Source organism: Hordeum vulgare, chromosome 7H (genome assembly GCF_904849725.1).
Source record: "Hordeum vulgare subsp. vulgare chromosome 7H, MorexV3_pseudomolecules_assembly, whole genome shotgun sequence".
Taxonomy (NCBI): Eukaryota; Viridiplantae; Streptophyta; class Magnoliopsida; order Poales; family Poaceae; genus Hordeum; species Hordeum vulgare.
Window position 1 is genome coordinate 613,892,307 of NC_058524.1, and position 19,303 is coordinate 613,911,609.

At 43.5% G+C, this 19,303-nt stretch overlaps 1 protein-coding gene across 2 annotated transcripts; it reads left to right on the forward strand.

Annotated features, from left to right (window-relative positions):
• The first annotated feature begins 7,058 nt into the window (after positions 1-7,058).
• On the forward strand, positions 7,059-18,786 carry LOC123413014 (putative disease resistance RPP13-like protein 1). 2 transcript variants are annotated; one of them, XR_006613660.1, is made up of 5 exons: positions 7,059-7,601; positions 15,839-17,909; positions 18,047-18,248; positions 18,365-18,585; positions 18,668-18,786. XR_006613660.1 is itself a non-coding variant. In XM_045105961.1 (4 exons), the coding sequence occupies exons 1-4, from the start codon at positions 7,194-7,196 to the stop codon at positions 18,381-18,383; spliced, it is 2,700 nt and encodes an 899-aa protein (XP_044961896.1). In that variant the 5' UTR covers positions 7,059-7,193; the 3' UTR covers positions 18,384-18,786. The 2 variants fall into 2 exon arrangements, 1 of the variants encoding a protein (XP_044961896.1); XM_045105961.1 differs by having other exon boundaries at positions 18,365-18,786.
• The last annotated feature ends 517 nt before the right edge of the window (positions 18,787-19,303 follow it).

A 19,303-nucleotide genomic window follows, 5' to 3' on the forward strand; every position in this document is an offset into this window, starting at 1 on the left:
ATTAATTCATGCATGTTACTCTTAAGTTACTTTTTGCATCAGATTTTGTATTGATAATATATGTGTTGGTCGCATGTACCATATATCTGTAGTTCACATTCACATTTTTGTTAAAAATGACATTCTTTTTACTGTATTTTCTCTTTTTAAACTCTTTATATTTCTTATTTATTTGTAAGCTTACATTTGCTTGCCATAAGTTATAGCTGTTATTTTTAGCAACTTTCATGATTTTTTTAGCAAGTTTCCCGTAACAAAATTCTTTAACATGTTTCCGCAGCAACGTGCCGGGGCACCATCTAGTATTATACAAGGAGGGATATTATAGAGCCAAGGGCATCTTCCCTAGCCATGTATCTTCCCAAAATCTAGTAGTGGCGCCGTTACCAGCATTAAATTTTACCCTATGGAAAATAATAATTTTCATCTTCATTAACCGGCCCCTTCCAGAAAGGTGAATCAAAGGGTCTAATTGTAACCTGTACCAAAGTCTTAGACTGTAGGTATTTATTCCGAAGAATTTATACCCACATTCCTTCCGTCTCAATAGCCAATCTGAAGAGCCAACTACTAAGAAGGCATCTATTTTTAATTTCTAAGTTCTCAATCCCTAACCAACCTTGGTCTGCGTTGAACGTTGGAAAGGCAGGAAGCGGAATCTTGGTAACTAGTGAAACTAAAGATGCATTATTAGCTCTGGATGCTGTAAAAGAGAGAGATATTTCAATATCTAACCAGGATGATGTAGTAGTCCTTCAAATGTTCATATATTGCACTTGGAGGTGCAATGGTAGGTGGACATTACCAAAGAAAACTTGAAATGATTGGAGGGGACATTGAAGAACTCGCATCTGGCAACCACGACAGTGGGTGCACGGCTCCGTAAAACCTCACAAGGTGAGATTTAGATGAATTTTTTTGACTAAAAGTAGCCCCCACACCCCGTTGCATAGTTAAAAAAGCAATTTTTCATAGGAAGCAATTCATAGGGTTGCATATTATAAATACTTGTAGAAATAAAAGAAAAACAGAATAATGAAAATGAGGAATTAATTTTTTTGAGTGCTGAGTAAATTTTGTTTTGAGAGGTAAAAGATGAAAATAGTATTTATTTTTTGAAAAAGTGTCTATTTCAACCGACTGATTTCTTCCTCGCCTCAGCCGCGTCGCGAAGCGTCCGATCCAGGTGGATCATGCGGTGCTTGTGTCTCTCGCGGGCACTCGCGTCAAGTGGCTGCAAACACGCCATGCTTTTCATCAGCTCCACACACCGCAACCTTTACACATCAAGTCAAGGCGTTTCGAGGGCGCGACGAGTCGAGGGGCGGTGATGTTGCATTGAAGCTTTGATCATATCATGGCCGGCGCTTCGCCGGCAGTGCTGTGAGAAGGGCGCTCCTGCAGGGCATGGCGACTCGAGGCGGCGATGCTGCACTGAACCGTCGACAATGTCGTGGGCGACGCTTTCGCCTGCAGTGATGTGGGGAGGACCCTGCTGTGGGCATGATGAGTCGAGACGATGACGCTGCATTGAAGCATCAACCATGTCGTGGCACTTCGACGGCAATGCTATGAGTAGGGCACTGTCGTAGCGACTAGCGAGTCGTGGCGATGATGCTCCAATGAAGCTTTGATCATGTCGTGGCTGACGCGTCTCTGACAATGCATGCAGCAAGGTGAGCGCTGGTTGTGTTGTGCAGTTGTGCGGCAATGATGCTACATCCATGCTCGGGCGTCCGTCCGTTTGCAGCTACATGAGGAAGGAAGCAGAATGTCGTTGTGCATTGACCAAATCCAATGACCATACATCATGCAGATCATCCAAATCAGACGATCATTGACCCAACTAATTTTTCGGGAAATCAGTCGGTTAATATATAGCATGCGCCCTATTTTTCAGGGATAGTTTTTTTTAACGGTGTTTTTAGGGATAGACGAAAATAGTAAAAAAAAAGCAACGCTTCATACTCTAACTGGCCCGGCACAAGTGGTGTGAGCGGGTGCGAGATGGCCGTCCGGACGGGACCTCCTACTGAACGCATTTTGCGTCCAATAGCAATCGCTTCGCATAGGAGGGACGAAGCGACTGGGCCGCCGTCGCTAGGGAAACAACTAGGCCAGCTAGTTAACCGTCTCAGGTTTTTTCGCCTTTTTTAGTTATTTTCCTTTTTTTTCTCTTTTTTTCTCTTCTTCCTTATTTTCTTTTGTGTTTCTCTTTCTCTTTTGTCTAGAAGGTTACATTTTTTTTTGAATTTATGAAACTTAAACAGCCTTTGTATTTACGAATAAAATTTCTAAATGAAAATCTTTTTGACTTTCTGAAGAATTAATAAGAACAAAAAAATTTTGAAAACAGGAGCATTTTAAAAACTTAGAACAATTGTTTTAGAAAGGAACATTTTTTGAAATTTATAAATAGGTTTTAAATCGGGAACATTTTTCAACTTGTGTACACTTTTCGAAACACGAATATTTTTTAAATTTACGAACATTTTTTGAAAATACAAAAATTCTTTAGAAAATGAAGAATATTTTTCAAATGTCGGAACATTTTTTAAAATTATGGATCATTTTTTCAAATTCCAGAACATTTTCCAAATTCCAGAACATTTTTCCAAATTCCTAAACGTTTTTTCAAATTCCGGAAGATTTTTTCAATTTCCGAGACATTTTTTAAAAATCCGGAATATTTTTTGAAAATATGGAACATTTTTTAGAAAAATGCAAAACATTTTAGTTAAAATTCCAGAACATTTTTTCAAATTCTACAACATCTTTTCAAATTCCAAAACATTTTTTCATATTCCAAAACATGTTTCAAATTCAGGAACATTTTTTAAAATTCGAAAACAATTTTCGAATTCTGAAACATTTTTTCAAATTGCGAAACATCTTTTCAAATTCCAGGACATTTTTTCAAATTACAAAATATTTTTTCAAATTCAGGAACATTTTTTTAAAATTCCAAAACAATTTTCGAATTCTGAACCATTTTTTCAAATTCCGAAACATCTTTTCAAATTCCAGGACATTTTTTCAAATTACAATTTTTTTTTCAAATTCAGGAACATTTTTTGAAAATATAGAATATTTTTGGAACAGAAACAGAAAAGAAAAAAGGAAAAAGAAAACAAAAAAAGAAAAACCGCTTCGGGGAATCTTCTAAAAAGTTTCCAAAACCAGGAAAAAACGGCTGAGAAAGTATAGAAGGTCCCAAAACCGACATCCCTGCACTTGTTAATGGGTTGGCCTAGATCATGTTAACTCGCAATCTCTGTGTGCGAAGGCGCGACAATTTGTCGTAAGAGCAACTTCAATGTGGCGATCCATTTCGTCTGCCGCCGTCCGTTTGGATCGGTGCGCATAAAAATGATGGACCAACGCGCCGATCCATTGTCTAAGACGCGTTCGCGCCGACCCATTTCGACCCAAATTTGAGATTGAAATGCGTCGGCGCGGACGCTAAGCGGACTCGCGCCCGCCCCCTCGGTGTCTCCCCCCAACCACCGCGGTCAACATTATTTATGACGGCCGCCATGCTCGGGCCCACGCTTCAGCGACCGCGGCCGGTCTTTTTTAATCTGAGCGTGCGATGGGTTCCGCTATCTGCTTCGAGAACCCCGTCCGTCCACATCCAGTCCCCTCCTTGGCGACCAAAACCATAACACACCATGGCCGGCGGCTTCCCAAAGAAGGGCAAGGCCCCGCTCTACATCCCTGCCGCCGTCTTCCCACCGGCATCGCCAGCGCGTGAGCGTCCCGGTGCACCAAGCGCGGTGGCACTGGGAGCACCGCATGCCGCTCCCTTACCCCAATGTCACGCTGCCGCACGGCTCGCATCTGGATCCGGAGAGGATTCCGGTGCCGGCCGTGCCGCGGTCGGCGCGGGTGCATGCGGAGGAGGTGAGCCACCGTCGTCGTCTGCTGACGACGGAGCAGTGGTGAGACCATGCATACGTGTCAGACTCCCCTAACTGGGAGGTGTGGTTCGCGGTGGAGCATGAGTCGCAGAGTCATCGTGGTGTGCGTGAAGTGCAGCCAGGAGGCCCTCCGCCGCCCCCGCTTGTCGTCAGCGATGAGGACCAGGAGGCTGAGGCCGCCTACCAGGCGTCGCTCGCAGCTGTCCTCCGCGACAGCGAGGAGGAAGCGCGGCGTAGGGCCGATGAGGAGGCGACGTACCTGGAGCAAGCCTACCTCGAGCACTGGAGGTCGCAGCACCTGCTGGCGGAGCGCGTCGAAGGCCTTCGGCTCATGGAGGTGGAGAAGGAGGCGAAGGAGGAGCGGCGGGAGGCGGAGGAGGAGTGTGCCCGTGCTGTTGCGCTACCACCGCCACCAGCACAGCCCACGCCGGCGGGATAGACGACCGAGGCGCAGGCAGCTGCGCTCTGGAACACGACTTCCCCTGGGTCGGCCCTGCGCCTACGCTGGTCGACCTCACCGGCCTCGATGACGACGACAACGACGCTTAGGGCTGCCCTCGTAGTTTTAGTTTTTTATGTTTAATTAATGTAATGCGGATCTGTGGACTCTCGCCGGCCTTCGTGACCGGCTTTTAATGTTTAATTATTCATTTCGTGGCCAACTTTCTATTTTTTCGAACGCCGGTAAAAATGAATCCGGTCAGCGCTGAACGAATGTCGACCCATTTACGAAAGCGGATATTTATGTCCGTTTGATCGACCCAAACAGATAAAAAACAGAGAAAATCGTGTCGCGTTGGAGTTGCCCTAACCCGCGGCTAAACCTGGGAATGGTTATTAGAAAACCAGGTGTAACGGTTCGGTTATTACTTTGGGTTTGATTGGTTTAGGTTTTATTGGGCTGAGGTTTTTTTAGTTTGGTTTTGGTTTGGGTATGTGGAGAAATCAGTTTTGGTATAATTGGTTATGGGTTTAAACAGTTTGATTATAAACGGTTATAAACTATGGGTTCAAACCGGTTTTTAGGCATTGGTTAGGCATTGGTTATGTGCAATAACCAATGATGACCGAGAATGAATATCTTTGATCCGCATGCATGTTGTAATGCACTGTGTAACTATGAGGGTGTTTGTTTTCAGGGATTTATTGGTTTAGGGACTTCAAAAAGTCCCTATAAGTCCCACCTAAACCAAACACAAGGGACTTATTGTGGTGATTTGGGACTTATCAAATAAGACTCTCAGGGAGGAGCTTATTGGGACTTATCCCGGGCCGGACCTACCCCGCGTCGCTCCAGGCTCGTTCCCTGCACGCCGCCCCGCCTCTCGGTCCAATCGCCGCCGCCGCCCCGCCTCTCGCCCCGTCGCCGCCCCGCCTCTCGCTCCCGTCGCCGCCCCGTCGCCGCCCCGCCTCTCGCTCCGGTCGCCGCCGTCGCCGCCCCGTCGCCGCCCCGCCTCTCGCTCCCGTCGCCGCCCCGTCGCCGCCCCGCCTCTCGCTCCGGTCGCCGCCGTCGCCGCCCCGCCTCGGTTCGTTCTGCCTCGTTTCGCCGCCCCGCCTCGGTTCGTTCTGCCTCGGTTCGTTGCAGCGGTGCCTCCAATCGCCGGACAGGCCCTCTCCTGAGCCTCGTTGCAGTGGTGCTTATCCTGTGTGCCGTACGCGTTGGCTGATGACGATCCATGTGAATAAGTATATTATTAGGTGCAACATGGACTTATAAGTCCCTGTAAACAAACAGTTAGGGACTCGGGACTTATAAGTCCCTGTAAACTAACAAGTAGGGACTTACGACTTATAAGTTGGGACTTAAAAAAGTCCTAGGACTTATGAAACAAACAGGGCCTATGTATTATGGGGAAATACCACATGAAAATCGGAAGTGTTTGCTTATGCTTTGACTAAGTAATTTTGTTTTAATACACTTGTTAGTGAGCTATACAGACGTGGGCATTTTTTTTGCCTTTTGTTGTGTGTTGACTATATCTCAAGGATAACTTTATTCTTAAACTATTGTAGATGCACTTATGCCTTTTCTATCTCATTTGCTTCTTAACTTGTCAATTTATGCAATTATATGTACATTAAAGCAAACCCATAGTTATGTATTGGTTTTAAATCCACGGTTATGTATTGGGTTTAAGTTGGTTTGGGTGGAAAAAATAATGGGTTTAGTTCTGGTTGGACTAAAAATGACATTAAATGGGTATGGTTTAAGTATGGTTTTGAGAGATAAATGTATGGATATAGTTTAAGTATGGTTAAGTATGAAACCATTCTAGGTTTACTGCCGCGGCAAATAGGGCTTTCCCGTCCGGACCACAAGCTTCCCGTTTCCTCCGGCAGCAGTCTAGCGGCGATGGAAGGCGGCCGACGTCTCCGATGCTGGTCGGCGGAACTTCGATCCGCCGGTGGGAGCCGACTCGCCGTCCGAAACTCGAGCTGCCTATGGCAACGACGCCGCCACAGGTCTCCGGCAGGTGAGCGCAAACCAGCGAGTTCTCTGACTCGGATAATCCCTTTTCCATTCCCGTGTGGCAGCTTTACTCTTGGATTAATAGTTAATTTCCAAATTTCTGAGAGACCTTCGGATTTCATCAGAGGAGAGATGCAACTCGATTTAGGGGTAATTGTTTCTCTGAGAAATTTCGCACTGTACTGTTTTGTACAGATTAAGTTTGATCTTTCTTTTTAATTCGCTGGAATAGGGTAAAGACAGTATATATATCTGGAGTATACAGTTAGGACTGGACCGTGTTGTGTGGTCGGCAATAATTTTCAGACAAATGACAAGAACTGACCGTTCTGTGTAAGAACCTACCTGGAAACTTGCTGCTGCCTTCAGGGTCAAGCGTACCGCGTAGTACTGTCCTAGTATATATGTTTATACTACTGCATTATGCATTATGCGTGCTGTTAATCAGATAACCTTGTCGTATGTAAAGCAAGGCAGTGGGTACCAACCAGAGTGGTTACACATGAGTCGTCCAATCTGAAATTGGACCGAGTCTTGTTCATCTTATATTAGTTCATAAGTCATTATGTTTTTTGTTTTTTCGTTAGTAGCATAATACTGACATGATAGGATCCATTTGGCCTTATTATAAAAGCACACCAGAAGGAAGCAAAGCATTAGTTCAAGCATCTCTCTCAACTGCTACTATTTGTTTATGGGTCTTAGCTAGCTGTCACCGGGTGCATTACCAGGAGTTATATTATGTACATACAGGTCCTGGAGTCAAGCTATCTAGCCTTCTATCCCCTCTCTGAAAGCTTGCCATGGCGGATCCAGTTTCCATCGGTGCTGCTGTAGGCTGGGGCGTATCCGCAGTAGGCTGGCTCGCCTCGCCTATCATTTCAAGGGTCCTCAACAAAGGTTTCGCCCACCTTGACTTTGACGCGACAGAGAAGATGAGCATACTCGACATACAAGTTTTACAGCTGCAGCGCATAATGGAGGTAGTCGACGAGAGCACTTACAGGGTTCACTTGGAGCCACTTCTAAACAAGCTTAGATCCGCTCTCTACGAAGCCGAAGACATCTTGGATGCTGTTGAATATCAGCGTCTCGAGAGGCAGATCCAAGATGCCAAGTCAGAAGGAAACATACCTCCAACTCCAAGTATGATGGATTCGCTGTGGAGGATTCTTTGGTCTTTCATGCCCAGCTCCCTACTAAAAGATAAGGTATTTCCCTGCCCTCATGCTTGGATGTTTACTTTTTTTACTGCAGGTCCTTCATCTTTTTATGCCATGTAAATACTCCCTCCGTTCCTAAATTAATATGAGGTCTGCTTCGGTAGACCCCCGTCTCACAAACCGTATAAAGATAATATGATCGACCTCGTAATCTAACAAGAACCACACTAACCAACTAGGACAGCCTAATGGTTGTGTCTATTTACTTCTTTTTCTTATCTGATGCTAACCAGTCCTTTTATCACTATTCTTTTTTGTCTTTTCTATTCGTTTTTTCTTTTTTCATTTCTTTTAATTTTTAAAATATCTCACATTTACAAAATTTTGTTCAGATTTAAAAAAAATGTTCGCTTTGTAAAATTTTGTTCATAAAGTACAAATATTCGCATTATAAAAAATTAAAGATATGTCAAAAAATATTTGTTTTAACAAAAAAATGCTCACATCATATAATTAAATTTCTGAACATATATTAAATAGAAATTTTGTTTGTTTAAAAGATAATCGTTTATTGCTTGTTTCAATAGAAACACGCTCACATAAGAAAAATCAAACACAATCAAACAATTTTAAGTTATTTATTAAAGAGAAAAGTAAAAATCAAACTATATAAATCAGTGACTTGTTTATTATCCATTTTTTGTTCCTTTTACTTTCTTATTGTTCTTCGTTTTGCCTTATTTTTCTTCCTTTCCTTTTTCAAAAAATGCTCACATCAATAGAATGGACCTAAATTTTTCCACACACACTAGCATCATCATGCCAGGCATACATCATAAAATTTATTGCGTTCTCACACTTTACGCATTTTCTAAGGTTTTTCGGGTGAAAAACCCTAAAACACTAACCTTACACATGTTGCGTCATGTTTAGCCGGTGTTTTAGGGCATTTTTCTCCGTTGTGCATGCATACAATGTATTTTTTTAAAATTACATGGATGCTTGTGATGATGATGACAGCGTGTGAAAAACAATTGAGTGCGTTTTATGGATGTAAAACGGGAAACTTTTTAGACGTGACCTATCGGCACAGTAAGACAACACTGCTTGTACATGATCTACGTCACTTTATTCATGTAATGACACCAACTTTTGGCATCATGTGTGAACATGCATTCTAGCCCCCACGCGAGGAATGAACAAATTCGGACACCAAATGCACGTTGTGCCACGTCTAGTCGGCCTTTAGGGCATTTTCCTCTTGAAAACTGTAATAAATGCATACAATATAGAAAATTATTGAAAATTGACATGAATGCTTGTGGTGATGATGAAAGCGTGTGGAAATAATTGTGTGCATTTCATGGATATGAAACGAAGAACGTGTTGGACACTTGTCCTACCAGCACAATAAGACGGTACTGCACATGGCATGCGTTACGTTGTTCATGAAATGACACCAACTTTTGACATCATATGTGAACAGCCATTCTAGTCCCACACGCAAGAAATGAATGAATTCGGTCACCGAACGCACGTTGCGTCACGTCAGGTCGGTGTTTTAGTGCATTTTCCTCTGGAAACAGTAGTAAATGCATACAATGTAGAAAATTGTTGAAAATTGACATGGATGCTTGTGATGATGATGGCAGCATGTGAAAAAAAATTGAGTGCGTATGAAACGGATAACGTGTTGGACACGTGCCCTACCGGTACAATAAGACGGTACTACTTGTACATTTTCTTTGTCATGTCATTTATAGAATGACACCAACTTTTGACATCGTGTGTGTACATCCATTCTAGCCACACACGCAAGGAACGAACGAACTCGGACACATAACTCACGTTGCGTCACGTCCGGGCAGTGTTTTAGTGCATTTTTCTCTAGAAAACCGTAATAAATGCATACAATATAGAAAATTCTTGAAAATTAACATGGATGCTTGTGATGATGATGCTAGCGTGTGAAAAAAATTGAGTGAGTTTTATGAATGGGAAACGGAGAACGTATTGAACATATGCCCTACCGAAATAGTAAGACGGTACTGCTTGTATACATTATGCGTCACGTCATTCGTGGAATGACATCAACTTTTTTCATTATGTGTGAACATTTATTCTACCCCTCACGCAAGGAATGAACGAATTCGTACACCGAACGCACGTTGCGGTCACGTCCAGCCGATGTTTTATGACATTTTTCTCTAAAAACCCATAGTAAATGCATAAAATGTAGAAAATTGTTAAAAATTAACATGTATGCTTGTGATGATGCTAGAAAAAAAATTGATGTCATTTCATGCATGTCAAGAAGCATATCGTATTCAAAGGCGAGGATTAAGGTAGGCCCATAGGGCAAGGCATTTGTTATTCACAATCCCTGTCATTATCAATCAGAATGAACATTTTCTTATTTCCTATTTACTTTTTGAAAATTTTCAACAATTTTAGGATTCAAATTGTGTTTGAATTGTTTTTAACATGAACACTCTTCCCAAAATTGTTAATAAGTCCCAAATATTGATGTTGTACGCGAATTACAAACCACATACTTTTTAAAATTTATCATCACTTTTAAAACACAAACATTTCTTAAATTTATGATTTTTCTTTCAAAAATTGGTACATTTTTTGGAATTTAGAAAATAATCTTGTATTCAAATTGTTTCTACACAAAAACTAAAAATGTTCACGAAAATTTAAAATAAATTGGTGTCAATGTTTTGTTCATATTTTCTGATTTTTTATTTAAATTTTATATTTCATAGTATTCTTCAAAAAATGTTCGTGTCAAAATATTTTTCGCTGTTTTTAAAGTATGTTCGTGTTATGACATGCTGAGCAATTTTGAAATGGGCAAACAATATTTTGACATATTTATACAATTTTTTTCAAAATACAATATTAGTACTTTATGAATAAAATTTAAGAAAATCAAACATTTTTAGAAAAAATTACAACAATTTTAAGCGTGAGTATTTAAAAAATAAATAAGAGACGAATTTCGAAAAAAAAGGTAAAAGAAATAGTGATAAAGTGCAGATTTATCAATGGGCCGGCCAGCTGTGAATTAAAGTAGAACAAAACATAAAAAAGAAGTAAATATGAACAAGCATTAGGATGTCCTGATTAGAGTATCTCTAGCAGACCCTGTATAAAGTCAACCCACATAAGTCGTTTATAATTCACGAAAAAAAGGTTTTACGGGCTGGCGAGGACGCGGACAGAGTCTGATCCCGCAAATCGAACCCGTAAAAAGGATATTCGTAGAACATGCTTTTTTACGGGTCGGCAATGCAGGGTCTGCTCAGGCGACACCGCGTCGGCCCCGCAAACCGAAGACCACGTAAATCAGAATTAGTAATGTGCAATATAAGTAAAATTCAATATTACAAATACAGTAATCATCCAAAATACAACAACATAGCAAACTAAATAATTCAATACAAAAGTTGTCCCGCATACGAATCACACACGAATGAAATGAAAATGAATGGAAAAATGGAATGTGTTACTGCCCAGCCCTTTGTCAATGGTGCTCAATGAGATCTTTCTGAAGTTGACAGTGGGTGATTGCATTTTCAATCTCCCTGTAGGTTTGAAGAAAAGCTCTAATTTGGTTAGGGTCTCTAGCTGTTTTGACACGGCTGCCCACATTGTCATAGAAAACTCTAAGTTCATGTCTCTCTCATCTTCGACAATCATATTGTGAAGAAGAACACATCATGTCATGATGTTTTTCAAGGACCGCTTGTCCCAAAATCGAGCAGGACCACGAACATTGGCAAACCTAGATTGCAAAGCCGCAAATGCTCTTTCAATGTCTTTTCGGGCCGCCTCCTGTGCCTTTGCGAATTCAAACTCTTTCCTATTTTGGGGTCTTTGATGCTCTTCACAAATGTGCACCAAAAAGGGTATATACCATCTAGAAGATAGTATCCTTTTGTGTATTCATGTCAATTGATAGTGTAGTTGCAAGATGGAGCATCACCACTAGCAAGCCTAGCAAGCAAATGAGACCGTTGCAACACATTGATATCATTTAGATTACCCGACATATACCAAAAAAGCAATCCCAAATCCATAAATCATGTGAAGCTACAACCTCTAGCACAATTATTGCATCACGAGACTTGCCATGCTTTTGGAAAAAATTTCGTGCCATGCTTTTGGGCAATTTTCAAAGTGCAATGCATACAATCTATGCTTCCTAGCATGCCAGGCCAACCTCTTCTTTCATTAAATGCCATCAATTTCGTTGTGTCTTCCTCGTTCGGTGCCTGAAGATATTCAGGATCAAAGGCACGGACAATCACTTTGACAAACCTACGCACTGACTCAGTTGTACTATCTTTCCCAATGCGAAGGTACTCATCGGTATAGTTAGCCGGAACGCCGTATGAAATTACCCACATAGTTGCCGAGATTTTTTGATATGCACTAAATCTTTTCAAGCCCGCAAAATTCCTTCTTTGAGTAATATATCGACAATTGGCCTCGCAAGCTTGAATTTTTTACAAAGAGGGATCTGCACATACGGTACCTTCTCCAGAAAAGGTTCAACGGGTATATTGGATTGGCGGCGAAGTAGTCTTGCATCAGCATCTCATTCCCGAGATGGCGGTTTCAAGGAATGCAAAGACGGCCGACAGTCGATCCTAGCCGCCTCTTTCGATGCTCGTCTTCGTGCTCCTTCATGGCAAGGACCATCACCAAACTCTGCTGGCGAAATGTGAGAAGCATCGTCTCAATATCCGAGTCATACGAATCGGATGAATCCTCGAGCAGAAACTTCTTGCACAGGCTCAACTCCATCTCCGGTGGTGGCTCTCCCACCACGATGGATTGGCAGATCCGGGGAACTGGTGCAATGGCTCGGCGGAAGACGGGAGGGGCGCCCAACCGGCGCGATTCACCCCACAGATTTGGCGGAGTCGCCGGCGGTGGACTGGCGGAACCAATGGCGGGGCGGCGACGGAAGGGGTTGGGGAAAAGGGCGCGGGCTGAAATTTCCGTCCTGCCAACCGCTTCCTTGGGATACAGGGCACCGTATAGGCGAGGCAGAAACCTGTGTTTTCACGGGTTGGGAAGGGGATTTTGCCGCCCCCTCAAAAACAATTACGGGTCGGACGCGTTTGCAGGGTCTGGTATGGCAGCATTTTCTGCGCGGACCCTTATTTTGACGGTTATTTTACGGGTCAAGGTATTATACGGGATCTACTACAGATGCTCTTAGTGATTTTATCAACCATAAGGTCTTGAGTTCAACTCTTATTGCTTGCACAGTTTTTTTCTTTAAAAAAACGTGCAAAACTGTTGAGGGTGCACAATAAGAGAAAGACACCCCGAGAAAAAAATGGATGTCGCGTATATGTATGTGTGAGCAGGCCACGTATCGTGCACGTGAAAAGACCATCCTATCCTTTATTATGAAGGGGTATAGAGAGATCTCAACTGTCAGTGTGTTTAGAGGGTTTACTGAAGCAAAAAAGTGAATTAATATATGACCTTTTAGAGATTTCACTATATATTACATATTGATGTATATAGACATATTCTAAAATGTAGATTCACTCATCTTGCTTCGTATGTAGTCTATAGTAAATTTTTTAAAAGATCTTATATTTAGGAATGGAGGGAGTATATCTTACTTGGAAAAAAAGGCAACTTTAGCCCCCAATCAGAATGGATTCTCACTTATTTGCCATAATTATTTAAATAGAGAGATGATAAGATTTTGAAGTACAGTAAGAGATACGATACCGGTTGGTAGGAAAAGTAGGATTTGTTTCCTTGGATCCACCAATATCACTACATGATGGAGACGTGTGCGGTGTGCCCTATATGAATTCAGCAATGAATCAAGAGTTTATATATTAGGAGTACTTCTTAGAGTAGATTGGCCTAGTTATCCTGGAAGGATCCAAGATTGTTCCACTCTCCCATTAGAAGTGTTCTTCCTCAAGCTCATCTTCCCTGTGTAGCCCTGAAATACTATTTGGTCCTCTCGTGATGGGACAACGGTGCTTCTTGATGCACTCCCGTCTCGCACGACACCGAACTCAATGTCGAACCAGGACCCCAAACGGCGTCATAGAGTTACCAAAGTCCCTCGAAACAGGTTTTCATTTCACTTATAAAGCAACAACCGAAGAAAGACCACGACCGAATGATAAAGGTGGCGAGATCACCCTCTTTCAAAGCCGATCCCAGAATAATCGGATCATGCAGAATGCAAGCGACTACGCCTACCAACCAAGAACACATGAATACCTAGACACACCGTCACACTACAACCTAATACACCTTCACGACAACGATCTCAAGAGGGAGAACGGCACCGAGAGTCACCACTGCCGAGTCCACAACGGACAAATGCCTTTACCCCTAGCCCTGGCACGGAGAGAAGAACCACGGCGACGTCTTCAAGAAGAGTGCGACACCCCCGGTATTGCCGCCGTTGACGCCAAAGGCGCAGAGTTTTCGCTCGGCAACTCAACGACACCACCACAAGGCCGTCAGGACGACACCCTAGAGGAGGATACGCCCGAGCCACCCCCCTCTACACCTCCCGTCGCCCACACGACCATGAAGGAGAGCTACCACCGCCGCAATGGTCCGTGTCAACAAACTATATATGTGGACCACCATCCGGGGCCGCTGCCCAAGCATCCCTGCCGCGAGACACCGTCCACAACGCACTTCACAACTCATTCAGTCATGATAGAAAGAGCATAGGCACGTCCCCTAACCCTAGCCCGACATGAGTCTGGGTAGGAGCCTCCAGTGTAAGAGGCACCCACGCCTAGGTCCTACCAAATTCCCGTTGATTGGGGGGGGGGGCACAACTCCATGACTGCTGACGAGCATCGATAAGAAGCCCATGTCCTGGCCCAAGCTAGCATGCACGACGTCGTGTCCATGGCCACCGACGATGATCCGCCAAGCAATGCAACGGTATCATGACCACCACCATCGACCACCGCGCCCGCGAGCACAACCCGAACCGCTCCCCACCTGACCTATCTGGAGCAATCTCTCCGATCTGCTTCGGGCCCAAATCCCCCCCCCCCCTAGCACAAACCCCAGGTCGTGGTCACCACGACGAGTGCGAGCCCGCACCCCGTTTGCATGTACCCAGTAGAAGGGAGGTTGTCACCGCCACCCGCACCCCATCGCCAAGCAACAAACGGCGTGCCATATCCACACCAACGTGCACAGCTAGCAAGCTAGCAAGATGGTTGATCGATCCGAAGCAACACACGCAGGTAGCCGGCATATATCAACAGGCTGGTATCGAGCCTTCTTCGTTTTCTTATTGATCGGGTTCGGTTACAGAGGAGGTTACAAGAATATATATAGGAGCTAAAACCAACATCACCTAACTATATAGAGGATTTAGGATTAGGATTCCTATACTATACAATGATTTCTTCGAGTCCTAGCCGCACAGGACACAGGTGTACTTCGTGTTTAACTCCAACAAGGAGGAGGTCCCGCCGTCGCCAATGCCGACCGGGCTTTTCCCGGCGATGCGCCCCGTGGCGGCGAGAAGGAGAGGTAGGAGAAGAGGCACGGGCCTGACGGTGCTAGAGTTGCCGAAGGAGCTGAAAACATTGGACGCATTTGGGATGCTAGCGCCCACGTGAGTCTCCGACAACCACCACATGTCGGAGTTTGTGTTTTGAATTTTGGCAAAAAGAATAGATTTCGGCCATCTTGACCTATAGTGAAAAATCTTGGTCAATTTTTGGTCAAAATTGAGCCAAATATATTTTGGTCAAAACTGAGCCAAATTTTAGTCAAATTTTGGTCAAATTGCAGCCAAAAATTTTATAAATGGCCGAAATTCGGCCATCTTGGCCTAGAGCGAAAAAATTCACAAACCAAAAATCAAAATCTTGGTCGGACTCGAGACATATCACCCATGACACGCACAATGGAGGATCGAGATCGACATAAGGTGCCCTGGGATTGCCCAGATGAGCTAGTGACCTCATCGACGCACTTGGGACCGGAGGGGAACACCAACATCGTACTTCTTATCTAGCATGCCTCCGTTACGGAGCTGCCTTGTCCTTCTATGGCCTGGATTCTCTTCACCCGGTGTTCACTTTTCTCTAGATATTAACAGGGCATAGAAAGAAAAAGAAAAACTTACTTCGCACTGTATTATTAATAAATCTATATGGGTGAGAAATAAATACGCTACATATATTCTTCAAACGGAATTGTTCTTGATACCCTCAAGACCTCAACATACCTGTTATTTGGCTTTGCAGGAGAGTGGTTTGCCAAAACTACAGTTGCAGAAGAGCCTAAAGAAGATAGAAAGTTCTATAAGTGATGCATGTAAAGTGTTAGAACAACTGAACTTGGCAGGTGCAAGTAATGATAACGGGAGTAGAGCTGTTGCTACCAATTCACTCGGTGCAGTCACTACGGCAGATCCTCCAATAAGAGTAATTGGCCGAGATCAGGATCGTGACAAGATCATAGCAATGCTTCATGAGAAGGAAGACCACTGTCAAGCAAACACCGTCAGTGGTACATGTTATTCTGTAGTTGGCATTCATGGCATTGCCGGGTCTGGAAAATCAACACTTGCACAGTGTGTTTATCATCTTGAGAAAAAGTACAAGCATGGGACAATGGAACGCCATTTCGATATTGTCATGTGGATTCATGTTTCTCAGAAATTTGATTTGGACTCCATTTTTAGGGAAATGTTTGAGGGGGCTACAGGGGAACCATGTGATGAGTTCAATAGTCGTAACGTCCTAAAAGAAGTGTTGGAGAAGAAACTTTGTGGAAAACGGATTTTGTTGGTGCTGGATGATGTCTGGTACAACATTAGGAATTCAGGAGACCGTGAAGAACTACAAAAGTTAATTTCTCCATTGAATGTTGGAAAGGCAGGAAGCATAATATTGGTGACTAGCCGAACTGAAGCTGCATTAGTATCTCTGGGTGCTGTAAAAGAGAGATGTATTCCAATATCTGACTTGGATGATGAAGTGTTCCTCGAAATGTTCATGCATTATGCACTTCGAGATGCAAGGGTAAGTGACCATGATCGAAGGGTACTTGAATTGATTGGAGAGGACATTTCGAAAAAGCTTAAAAGGTCACCCCTAGCAGCCAGAACAGTGGGTTCGCGGCTTCGTGAGACACAGACTGTTGAGTTTTGGAAGAGTCAGAAAAATCTGGATCTTATGAACTCGACTATGGGGGCTTTGTGGTGGAGCTACCAGTATCTTGATGAACATGTCAGGCGATGCTTTGCTTACTGCAGTATTTTTCCTAGACGACATCGTTTGCAACGTGATGAGTTAATTAAGTTGTGGGTGGCAGAAGGGTTTATAAAGACTAGTAATCCTGCAGAGGAAATGGAAGATGTTGCTAAGAGTTATTTTGATGAACTGTTATCGGCCTCATTTCTGCAATTAGGAGGAAAAGAAATGGTAAATGGACGTGAGGTTGATTACTTTACAATTCATGACCTCCTGTGTGATTTAGCAGAGGAGGTTGCTGGAAGAGATTGCTTCAGGATTGAAAAAGGTTTCACAGGAGAAGTTCCTCAAGATGTTCGGTATCTTTATGTTGGGACTTATGATAGAGAAATGATTACTGAGAAGATATCTGGATTGTTAAATTTACGCACTCTCATCATTGATGACTACATAAGGCTTGAATCAAATGAGTGTGAAGTCTTTGCGAGTATGTTCACTATGCTGACGGGGCTGTGGAAATTGCGGGTAATGAAATTGCGTTTCAGAGGACTTGGTCTTCGTAAATTCTCGTTCCCGGATTCTATTGGTCAGTTGAAGCATCTGCGTTATTTTGCTTTCATGGTGGGTGGACTTACCAAGCTAAAGTTGCCATGTGCTTTCACCAAGCTTTACCATATGCAGGTCGTAGATTTTGGTAATTGCACGAAATTGAAATTTGCTAGTAGCGAAGATATGGTGAACCTCGTCAACTTGCGATGTGTAATCAGCAACGCAGATCTGGAGTTTCCGAACGTTGGCAGGCTAACATGGCTCCAAATGTTACCGTCCTTTACAATTAGGAAGAAAGAGGGGTATGAGCCACATCAGCTTAAACACTTAAACAAGCTTCAAGACAAGCTGCAGATTTTTGGTCTTCAGAATCTTCGGAGCAAGGACGAGGCTCTCGAACTCAATCTTGCTGGCAAGGGAAACCTCAGAGAACTGGTACTTCGATGGAAGAATAGCTCAAGGAGCTCCATAGAAGTTAAAGAGGAGGTACTTGAGGGTCTTTGCCCATCAAAGTATCTTGAAATACTAGAAATTCATTCGTACTACGGGAGGTTACCAAGTTGGATGATAGGTATGCATAACGGAGGCCCAAAGAACCTCCAAGAACTTAGATTCCTGTTCTGTTAACCGGAACTTGCTTCTGACCTTGGGTTTTCATTCGTCTTCGTTCCCTAGAATTTCATTTGTGCAACTGCTTTGTCTTTCCAGGCAACATGGACCACCTCACGTCGCTCAAGAAACTGGAGATCGATGGCCGTGAGTATATAGGGTCGCTCCCAATACTGCCCAAGTCTCTTGAGGAGATTAAAGACACACAATCTTGTGCAACGGTTGCTGATCCAATTGGTAGAAGATTGGTGAGATTGCCACTTCAAGCCAGACATTCTTCTGAAGAAGGTCCATACAGAAGGTACGTATTTAGATTTCTTTGATGTCTTGTTTTTCATCGTGTGTTAAATAAATATTATTTCAACAGTTAGCCATTAAGAACGCTGCTATATTTCTGATTCGTTTGCTAATTGCCAGATTCAGGCCCTTTTGGTGAGGACGGGAGCTAGAGGAGATAGAGTTGCCAAACGAACAGGGCCATTTCTGTGCTCTTGTGTCTTTGTTCAGTTTTACATACTCCCTCCATTCCATAATCCTTACGAGTTTCATGGGAAGGAAGGAGCACTTTGGTTTGCATGCGTGTTTGCTGAAATGCCATATCTGCATGCAGTGGCGGACAATGGATGTAGTCGTCTACTGTGGTACTCCCTCCGTACCACAATATATGACGTTTTAGCAGTTCATTTGAGCTGCTAAAACGTCATATATTATGAGACAGAGGTAGTAGTATATATCAATATATGTAATGTAATGTGGAATGATGAACACCGGATTCATTTGCTTCCTATGTACTATATGATTTATAACACTGTTGAATGCATGATGAACCTTAAACTGTATGATTTCTGTCGTTTTTAATACTCACAATGAAATGGTGACCATTGAATGTGTGTTTTTTTTGGAGAAGGAGGAAACGAGCCCCGGTCTCTGCATCAATCGATGCATGATGACCATTGAATGTGTTTGTTTCCTGTTGTTCATAAAATTGTTAGTGCATGAACCCCCCGCGGCTGCCATGCGTCGCCTCCACCCGGTGCTGCCACCGCTGGTGTGTGGCCTTTCTCCTCGGCTTTCCAGTAAAGACGGTGATGATTGCGGACCCGTTGAGGGAACAGAGGCGAGGGATGCAGCTGTACTCCCTCCTTCCATCCGTGGGCTGCAGGCCAGGAAGCGAGTGGTCAAAGCGGTGAGTTCCTGTGGAGTCCGCCTCCGTAAAACTCCCTTCGTCCGGAAATACTTGGGCTGCAGGCCAGGAAGCGAGTGGTCAAAGCGGTGAGTTCTTGTCGAGTCCGCCTCCGTAAAACTCCCTTCGTCCGGAAATACTTGTTCTAGAAATGTATAAAATGAATGTATCTA

Bases quoted from the DNA above. Each gene is read 5' to 3' on its own strand.
- LOC123413014 (XM_045105961.1), top strand. From the start codon at position 7,194: ATGGCGGATCCAGTTTCCATCGGTGCTGCTGTAGGCTGGGGCGTATCC. The intron at 7,602-15,838 runs GTATTTCCCTGC...TTGGCTTTGCAG, and splicing joins GCTCCCTACTAAAAGATAAG to GAGAGTGGTTTGCCAAAACT. The intron at 17,910-18,046 runs GTATGCATAACG...TTGTCTTTCCAG, and splicing joins GTTACCAAGTTGGATGATAG to GCAACATGGACCACCTCACG.